Source organism: Buceros rhinoceros, unplaced genomic scaffold (assembly GCF_000710305.1).
Source record: "Buceros rhinoceros silvestris isolate BGI_N320 unplaced genomic scaffold, ASM71030v1 scaffold35744, whole genome shotgun sequence".
Lineage (NCBI taxonomy): Eukaryota > Metazoa > Chordata > Aves > Bucerotiformes > Bucerotidae > Buceros > Buceros rhinoceros.
In genome coordinates this window covers 20363-30028 of record NW_010410606.1, presented here as the reverse complement: position 1 = coordinate 30028, position 9666 = coordinate 20363, and the positions used below count along the sequence as shown (strand labels likewise).

Sequence of the window (9666 nt, the reverse complement as noted above, 5' to 3'; positions counted from 1 at the left end):
GGGCTGCCTGGGAGCCTGACCCCCGGCTAAGTCGGCAGCGCAGGTGTGGGCACAGCCTCTCTGCTGAAGGAGGAGGTCACCCTGCTCAGAGCGCGCCAACTTCTCTCGTTTCAGGAATGGAGAACGATGACAGTGCTGTTCAATACGCCATTGGACGGTCAGATACGGTGGCTCCAGGCACGGGAATTGACTTGGAATTTGACGCAGATGTACAGACCATGTCTCCTGAGGCTTCTGAATATGAGACTTGTTATGTCACTTCTCATAAAGGGCCGTGTCGAGTAGCTACGTATAGCAGAGACGGACAGTTAATAGCCACGGGGTCTGCCGATGCCTCGATAAAAATTCTTGACACAGAGAGAATGTTGGCCAAAAGTGCTATGCCCATTGAGGTGAGTACCGTAACCGCGCCGAGTTCCTGAGCAGCTGCCCGTTTGATGCCGTGTCTGCGTGTGGTGGCTGGCTCAGTGGGTTGGACTAAACACCTGTCTCGCTGTATTTCCTACTTGAATAGCAACTCATAAAGTGCCCTTGAAGAAAAGGAAGAAGAAATAGGGCGAGTATACCCGAGTAACTTGTGGCAGCAGGGTACAGAACTGAGCCAGAAATTGCTTCTAATAGTTGCTGACAGTTGCTGGATTGTATGAGCACGGTTCGTTTGTGACCTCACTATGCTTTTGGTCTCCGCAGCCTCCAGTGGCTCAGTGTTTCAGAACTGTTTCACGGTGTACATACTTATTTGCTTTGTTTTTTCTCCAATGCACATATCGGGTAGCAATTTAAAAGGGGGTTGCTGGTTTTCTTGCACAGAGCACGCACCAAACTCTCCACGGGATCCTGTGCGAGTAGCAGTTGCCATTTCCCCGCTTGGTTCAGCTCCCCTCATTTTACAGCAATACAGAATCTTGATGGGGAACTGTTTATCCAGGTGGTATGTTTTCTTGCACCAGTTCTCTGCTACTTTGTCCTTGAGCAAGCGAGTTGACCTTTGTAAAGATTCAGGGGTCTTACCTGGTACCAGTAAATAATGGGCTTTCAGATAATGAAGATGATAGCGATTGTGTGCCGAGTCATGTGTCAGATTGGTCGGCTGCTCTGTGGCCACCCTGGCAAGCATAAAACCTACTTTTCCTGTCAAAAGCGTGTTCTGCTTTCTAACTCCAACATGTTGCATGTTCTTTGTAGGTCATGATGAATGAGACAGCGCAGCAAAACATGGAAAATCACCCTGTTATTCGGACTCTGTATGATCATGTGGATGAAGTTACGTGTTTAGCTTTTCACCCAACAGAACAGATACTAGCATCTGGGTCAAGGGACTACACACTTAAATTGTTCGATTACTCAAAACCTTCTGCCAAAAGAGCCTTCAAATATATCCAGGTTAGATACAATTCCAGTCTGGAGCCACCGAAGCTTGGCTGTCTGAGTGCTGAGGCACCAGTGAGCTGGACTGTGTCTGAGTGTGTAAGTGGTGGGTGTGTGGGAGTATGCAGCTATGGCACTTGCAGACGGTGATTGCGTGTGAAGAGTTTGTGCTTAATGGATACCGCTGTTCTCTAAAGCTAGCGTCGGGCTGCTTTTGGTCTGCTAGACCAACTCTAATGTGGTAACTTTGAGGTCAATCCTATTATCTTTGTTTTGGAGGAGAGTTTGGGGTGTTGTGGTGGTGGGGTTTGGGTGTATGACTGGCTGGCAAAGCCCCCCGTCACCTTTGTGCAATGTCACAGAAATGAGCAGACAGACAAGCTGCTCTGGGACAGAAACTGCCACGCGTTTAAAGGCAGCCTGTCATCTTGATCCTATAGCAAGCAGTTTCTGTTTTGCAGAAATAACACACTGTGCTTACTGGTAATTTAACTAGGGTTTTAGCACTTTAATACCATCAGAATTGACACCTGCGTTTCAGATTTTTTCCTGTCTTACACCAGTTATGTATTTCGATCAAACAGGAAGCGGAGATGTTGCGCTCCATTTCTTTTCACCCCTCTGGAGATTTCATACTGGTTGGTACCCAGCACCCGACTTTACGGCTGTACGATATCAATACTTTCCAGTGCTTCGTGTCTTGCAATCCTCAAGATCAGCACACTGATGCTATTTGTTCAGTCAATTACAACGCCAGTGCAAACATGTATGTGACGGGAAGTAAGGATGGATGCATCAAACTGTGGGATGGTGTTTCCAATCGCTGTATCACTACTTTTGAGAAGGCACATGATGGAGCTGAAGTCTGTTCTGCTATTTTTTCCAAAAATTCAAAGTATATCTTGTCAAGTGGAAAAGACTCTGTAGCTAAACTGTGGGAGATATCCACTGGTCGAACACTAGTCAAATACACAGGTACGTGGCAGGTGACCTTCCAAGTAGCTTCTTTCTCAGGTGCTGAGTGGCAGGGGTGGTAATACTGTCATTCTTAAAGGCAATGGGAGACTGCTGCTTTGAGGAGAAAGTGCCCTGAATTTTTGAAAACCCTTAATGTAGACTAATCCACAGCAGAGGAGCTGTGATTCTTGCGTGTCAGTTTAGTCTGAGTAGATTTTGAAGACTTTTCTGACATCATCACTCCCTTACTGTGGGGCAAAGTTATCACTAAATTAGGGAAGAGCAGAAAGGATCACTGCCCTAAGGAGCCGGACATTTGTGCAGAGGGGCTTGTTCTCTATAGTGTGTTTCAGAAATAGTGACTGCTAAAACAAAACGGCACCATCATTCTTGCTGGTGGTCGTTCTGATTTTGCGACTTACCCACTTATTGCTAGACTGGGGGCCCAGTATAAACTGGAAAGGTCAAAACTAAGGTCTAATCCATTTCTGGCTGAGGTAGGCCACTTCGCTGCAGCGTTCCCACCCAAAGAGGGGAACCGACCCTGCTTTGGGGCAGTCATTTTAACTGTTAGACTCTTGTGGCCGTAGTAAGCCTTGGCAACATTCTGAAAAACAGCTACATTTCTTTTTTTTTCTTTTGCTTTTTCATGGATGCAACTAAGTGCAAGATAGTCATGCTCTGAGCATGCTGACAACAACATGCTTTGATCTCAGCAGGACTTAAGAAATGGTGAAGGGTGTAGAAGGTTTTGATATGATTGCAGCTGTGTGACGGGGGAAGCCTTGGGCTCCAGCAGTAACGTGCTTAAGCAGTAGGAGCCATAGCATGAAAGAGGAGAGAATGTTGGGAACGTTGGGTACCAGCTTCTGGGCTCGGGACACCAGTCTTTTCCTGTCGGCTGGCTCTGCCCGGCTCTCAACCAGCAGGGAGCAGCACCTCCCCGACAGACTGCTGGGAGGTGTCCAGTGTGTGCTCTGGGAAGTCCATGCCCACATATGAAACATATTTTACTTGAAGGGTATGGAGGGAAAGTATGGCCAAGGCAGATCGTGCAGTGCCATGTGATATACGTATGGAAAGCAGAAGTTGTTGATAACAAGAAGCCGCGTGTTCTACTGTCCATGGTCTTTCCCCTCAGTTAGAGCCGTAAGCCTCATACAAAAATGTAAGGCAAAAGTTCTCTGAAAGTGTAAGTGCAATCACTTAACTGAGTGCTTCGGACTTGGCTGGTGCAGCTGGCGTAGTTAGACTTCCTGGCCTCTAAGAAATCTTAGAGTATACCACGTATATAACTACAAAAGAGTATTCCTTACTGAGTCACCTGTTGTATGCAGCAGTGGCGGGCCAAAACAGGACTCCTTCGTAAACTGCAGAAACTGGTAGACGTGGGAGGTTCATTCCTGGGTCTTCGGAATCTTCACAAAACTGGTCCAATTTGGATTAATATTTTGCTGCATATATTTAGGAGCTGGTTTGAGCGGACGACAAGTACACAGGACACAAGCTGTCTTCAACCACACAGAAGATTATGTGCTGCTTCCAGATGAAAGGACCATAAGTCTCTGCTGCTGGGATTCAAGAACTGCTGAACGGAGAAATCTTCTCTCTCTGGGGCACAACAGCATTGTCCGCTGTATTGTCCACTCTCCTACTAACCCCGGCTTCATGACCTGCAGTGATGACTATAGGGCTAGATTTTGGTACAGAAGGTCAACAACAGACTAAGGACAGCTCTATAAAAGAGCGCTGGTCCCGATGCATTATTTCGTCCTGTACTGATTGTACTGCCAGCAGATGCCTAGATGAAAGCTGTGCTGTGTCTGGTTTTTTATTCTGTCAAATGTGGCAGAAAAATATCAGAATGCCATGACTTAAGTTTTGCCCCACGCTAATGTTTTTTTATTAGTGTGTGTGGCATTAGGTTTTGTAAGTCATCTCTAATTGTACTCAAGGAGTGTGGGGGTGGAGAATAAAACGGTCCTTGCAGGAAGGGTTGAGCTTGTTCTCCTGTCTAAGTCCTGCGGAAGATAATGTGACTGTATCTTGCTCAAAGTGGGCAGTGTGAGCCAGTTTTGCTCTGCATTGTATCTGTGCAATCCCACCACGGTCTGTTTAAAGAATGGATTACTCAAGTAACAGCAGAACTCGGCAAGTATTTCAATGAAGCCTTAAGCTGCCTTCAGTTCTGATTCATTCTTTGTAAAACTCTGGTTTGTATCTTCTAGTCTGGGGGTAGTTGTTGGATTTTTTTTTTTTTTTTTTTTTTTTTTTTTTTTTTTTTTTTTTTTTTTTTTTAATTGGCCAAGTGGACCTTCAGTTCTTGTGCCATAAGAAGTCAAAACGGAGTTTAAAATTGTTTAGATGAATTCAGGAAACAGTGTTCTAGTTCTGGTATTAAAGCTCAGACTTGAAATCTCGTCTTGTTTTGAATTTATCTTAACAAGTGGGACCTCAGTAAGTTCATAGTATTTTTAAGTGATATCCACATTGCAACTGTAAAACATGACAGTGCTGCAGCGCATGAAGGTGAGAGTAATTTTGCCGTTGGTATCCTCTCAAAGAAAGAACCTGTTGCGCGTATTAGGTTTTGTAATGTTCTTCAGACACGTCACTCTGCTGTGTCAGTTACTCAGCATTTGAATTACTTTTTTTTTTTTGATTATTCAAAACCCCAGACTTGCTGTTTGTTCTCCCTGTAACCTCTAATAGTCCTGAGCTTCCCAGACCTCATCCTATCCAGCAGAAGTACCGATCACTAAGAAACTCTGTGCTAAACCTTCTGTAAGTGTGAAAATGCGCTGCCTGTTTTTGCGGGCAGGGGCCTGTGCGGTTGGAGTGTGGTCATTCGGGCAGCGTTGTACCTGCTCTTGGGCCGCACCGCTGGGAGACTGCCTTCAGTCCAGAGTTCAGCACTGGCTTTCCTGAGGATTTTCAAGTGTAAGATTGTTCTTACTGCTGGATTAACTTTCCATGACCGCTAATGAAGTGTCTTGTCAAGGGCTGGTGAGGGCACAGGTTTTGTCTGTATTTAAATAAAAATTACCTTTCAAAATTATTTAATACATAACAAAGGAAATGGTTTAGTTTTCTGTTCTGTGTCACAAAGGAGAAATGAATCGAATAGTGGAAGGCTGTGTCTTTGGGGACATGTTAAAGCTCGTTGTGTTACATCTGAATCAGATACAACAGATTTACAGTATAGAATGTGGGGTGGTTTTTTTAGAAGTAGAGAGTGAAATTTAATATTCTCTTAAAAGCTACTGCTGTGCAAAACATTTCTTAAGCTTAGCACTCCTCTTGCTCCTCCTCTGCCTCCCTTTGAGTTTCTAGAACTTTAGAAACATGGGAGGCACGAGACAGCAGTTCTGGTGTCCTTTTTTGGTGGAGAAACAAGGAGAACCAGAGCTTGGTGGGAGGGCAGAGGAAGTCGTGACGCAGTTGCTAGTGGTGCTGTTCTCGCTCGGTGACAGCAGCCCTCTGCTGCTGCGGCCAGCCTGCAGCGTGGACGGCAGGGGCAGGGGCTTTGGGGGGTGCCACGTTTCACCTCAAGCTTCCTATATTCTGTCATCTTCTAACTTGCAGTGTAGAAATAGAGGTTTATTCTGTTAACACAAACACATCCTGATATGCCTTTCTTATTGTATTGTGTGTCATCTTGCTTGAGGCCTGAAGTGTGGAGTGTTTAAGAATTAAAGGGCTGAAGAAACTTAACTCATCCTATTTTGGTAGGTGATGCAACCCCAGAGTGAACTAGTTGAGTATTACCCTATCCCGGTGGTGCTCTGGTAGTTGAAGGTGGTTGATGGGGGGTGAGAACGAGAGGGCACGAAGGTGCAGTACAGCACCTACGTGGGGGGAAGTACGGCGAAGAGGAGCCGGGGCTGCGTCGTGAAGACCGAGGTGGTGCATGCTCGTAGTCATCCTGTTAGACCTGCCTTTGGAGGAAGGGGAGTACCTAAGTCTGGGGGTACCTAAGCAACCGTTCTCCCTGTGATCATGCTTACTGCCACCGTCAGAGGAGCTTCACACCTAGAAGCTGTATCTATCAATAAAAATTCCGGGGGAGCTGCTTGTGCTGTGTGAGTTTTGCAGTCTGTACCTCTCAGCAGCCACATCCCCGTGGGCTGCGCTGCTCAGAGCAGCACAGTCATACTTGGGATGTATCACCCCCTCAGGAGAGCCTCCATCACCTGTCCACAGGCCCCCTGTACCTGTCTCACACGTAACCTACTCCTGCCTCTCCCTGGAAGAAGCTGTCCTGGAAACACGACAAGGTGATGCCCCAGCTCACGCATTGGACCAACAAGCCGTGCTGACCTGGCGGCAAAGAGCTTTGGAGACCAGTCATCATCGCGGTTTTGTGCTTTTGGCCTTCAGTGGTCCTTGGCACACTGACTTGGCAGCCGGCAACTGACGCGCAGCTCTAGGAAAGTCTTTCCTAACAGACCGCTTCAGAATTAGGCTTGTTCACGACCCACTGAAACCGATTCCAAACTTTCTACTTAGGGGGAGGTACTGCTCGGGGTAAGCTTTTCTCATTTCCTGGCCACAGAGGCTTTTCCCACCAAAGCTGCTCTGTGAGAGTGAATCCCAGGAGGAACTGGAGTGCAATGAAGGAAGAGTGGTCCAGGTTAGGAAGTTCTCGTGTGGCTGTGAACATGCTGCAGCACAGCTGCTCTGCTGAGTGAGCAGGATGCTGCAGGACAGGAGCCGAAGCCCTCGCATCTCCTTTCGTACGTGTGTCAGCCTTGGTGCAGCCAGGAGCAGCCTGTCGAGGCGCATTGACCCCTTGGTGTGGGTGGCAGAACGTGAGGTTTGCGCAGAGCCCCCTTGCAACAAAAAACGGTATCAGTGCCTTGGAAGTCGAGAGGACTCTGAAAGGCACGAGCAGTGTCGGCTTCAACACCCCGAAGTGATGATTGTGGCGTTTCCGCGGAGCACTGCGCAGCCCCTCGTGGTACGCAGCTCTCTGGTGTTTGTTGTGCTTCTAAAAGAGGAAACACAGGAACACGCAGCAAAACAGAAGGGTGCGACTTCTGGCTGCGGTTGATTGCAACAAGCTGGTGACAGAGAGATCAAGGAAAATTCCGCTTGAGACAGACTCTTTTCTCATTTCTACAGGCTATAGGGTTTTCCTGGTTTACGTTCTGTTCTTTTTAGCCTCATCTGTTGTCACAGAAATTACCTTTCACAAGAATCTTTTCTGCAAGTTCCTAAGCGCTGTTAGGGACAGAGCTGTCAGACGTGCCTTCCTGAGACAGTTCTAATGTGGTGATGGCGCAAAGCTGAAGTCTCTTCACCCCGACGTAATTATCTGTATCGCTCAAAGTGACGCTGCTGGTGAACATCAGCGATGGATAAAACCAGAGCAATCAACAGAACTGCAAAGGTACGTCTGGTTTTTTGAGTTCAGTCTATAAACAGTTAAAAAAGGGTCCTGGAGTAGGGTCTGATGCCGGAGTTCAGGATGCTTGGTGATGTTGGCAGTGAACGGTGTTCTCATCTCGAGGTGGACGGAGGGCTCTCCACGATGCTCAGGTACCTGATGTCTCTCTGCGCTTTTTGTTGTGACAAAACTATTACCTGGAAGAAATGCCTTGGGGAGGGCTCTGAATAACGCAGGATTCCCGAATAACAAATAACTGGGAGTAAACACGTTTGTGAAACAGTATGCGACAGTGCGGGTGGCCTGTTGCAGGACAGATAACTTCCCTGCGTTACACACAAAACAGAAGAAATTTTGAAGTTCTGTATTTGTTTCTTTTGAAAGACTGGAACTATTTTATTCATTTTTTCTGCATTTATTTGTATATTCATGTCGCATCTAGTGTAACTTTATATACACATAGACGAAACACCCCGCTGCAGCTCTAAGGGTTAGAGGATGCTGAAGTCTTGACTCAAAGTCAGTGCCTCGGTTGTCCTGCCTACTGTCTGTAACCCTAATAACCAGTGTAATGGAATTACTGTATTCATCCTGGATTATGATCTCAGTGTTTACTGTAAATAAACTGCCTCCTGGAAATTTGATACCAAATACAGTGGGGGGGAAAGCTTAGTCCTAGCTCGATGAGTCATTTTTTTGCACTCAAAATTTTCCACTGGGAAGATAAGAGGATTAACTTTTCACGTGAAGTCATCAGAAATTGATGCGGGACACTTATCGTTCCTATGCAGAGAAGAGAGTTTCTGTTTCTAGGTAGGTTTGTCAGTTTTCTGAACTGGACTGCCAGTGGCTGAATAAATGTAGTGGAGGCAAGCTGATTCCTGTTCTGCTGCGAGATCTTTAGACACAGCCAGAGCACACCCGGCTGAGGAACCACTGAGAAAATCAAATTGATTTCTGCTATATAATTTATTAACTGTTTGTAAGGGTCTACGGTTACCTACTATTCAGGCTCCAGTACTGCTTATTACAGTAGTTGAATGTTGTATATACTCAATACTCAGTGTGTTAGGTACACTCAATGTTAGGTACTCAATACTCTGGATGTGGTTTTTCTACTATCCGGACTTCCTGAAGCACCGTGTGCCAACCATCGGCAGCTTTACTGTGACAGGTGACACTTTGCCATTATCGCTGCATCCCAAATATTCCCCCTTCGCAAGGAAAACTGCTTCCAGACATGAGATCAGTGTATGAGCGCAGCCGGAGAAATGATGTTACTTCTTCCTTGGTGCGTGTGCACCTGTAAGGGTCTGCACAGGGACCGCTGCGCTCCGTGGCGCCGTGGGACACAGACACGGCCGGCTGTGCTTGGGAAATCCTCCCCGTGCTGGCTGACAACACTTGCTGTGCTGTTGCCAAGGGGAAAACAGGAATGGTTTTAAAACACACGTTAAGCTGCTCTGAAGTTTCTCTCTCCTTCCAAAATGCCTCGTTCGCATAATCCAGTTGCGTAGGAAGTCACAGAATCACAGAGCAGGAGGGGCTGGAAGGGACCTCTGGAGATGACCTACTCCTGTCTTGTCCACAAACAAGCGTGTGAAGAAGGACGCGGGGTTGGTTTCTGTGAGCTCCTCTGCACCCGGGTACGTGTGCTTCTACAGCCCAGGGCTCCCGGGTGCCTGCTGTCACCCCCCAGGCTCCTTCTCAAACTCCTGGAGCAAACACATGTTTCTAAAGAGGATTTTCCAGAGCTAATACACTGAGCAAGAAGTTACTTCAATAGCCAAGAGGAAATGCTGGAGAGAATGGTGAAGGCTCTGTTTTCCAGGGCCTCAGACAGTGAGTTTGGAGCTATTCTCAGGGGTGCAGAAGGGTGGAAGTGTACTTACTCGATGCCCAGCTGCTCTGGGGAAATCTTAGCGGTAAAACTTCGGTTCTGTCATGGGCAA

General features: G+C 46.9%; 1 protein-coding gene across 1 annotated transcript in view; it reads left to right on the top strand.

Moving 5' to 3' along the window:
• CSTF1 (cleavage stimulation factor, 3' pre-RNA, subunit 1, 50kDa) overlaps positions 1–4521 on the top strand; it is a 6103-nt gene extending 1582 nt beyond the window's left edge. The window contains exons 2-5 of the mRNA XM_010135701.1: positions 115–392; positions 1186–1383; positions 1953–2343; positions 3794–4521. Of these exons, the coding sequence (XP_010134003.1) occupies positions 115–392; positions 1186–1383; positions 1953–2343; positions 3794–4053 (1127 nt within the window). The 3' untranslated portion in view covers positions 4054–4521. The remainder of the gene's footprint in view (positions 1–114; positions 393–1185; positions 1384–1952; positions 2344–3793) is intronic.
• The last annotated feature ends 5145 nt before the right edge of the window (positions 4522–9666 follow it).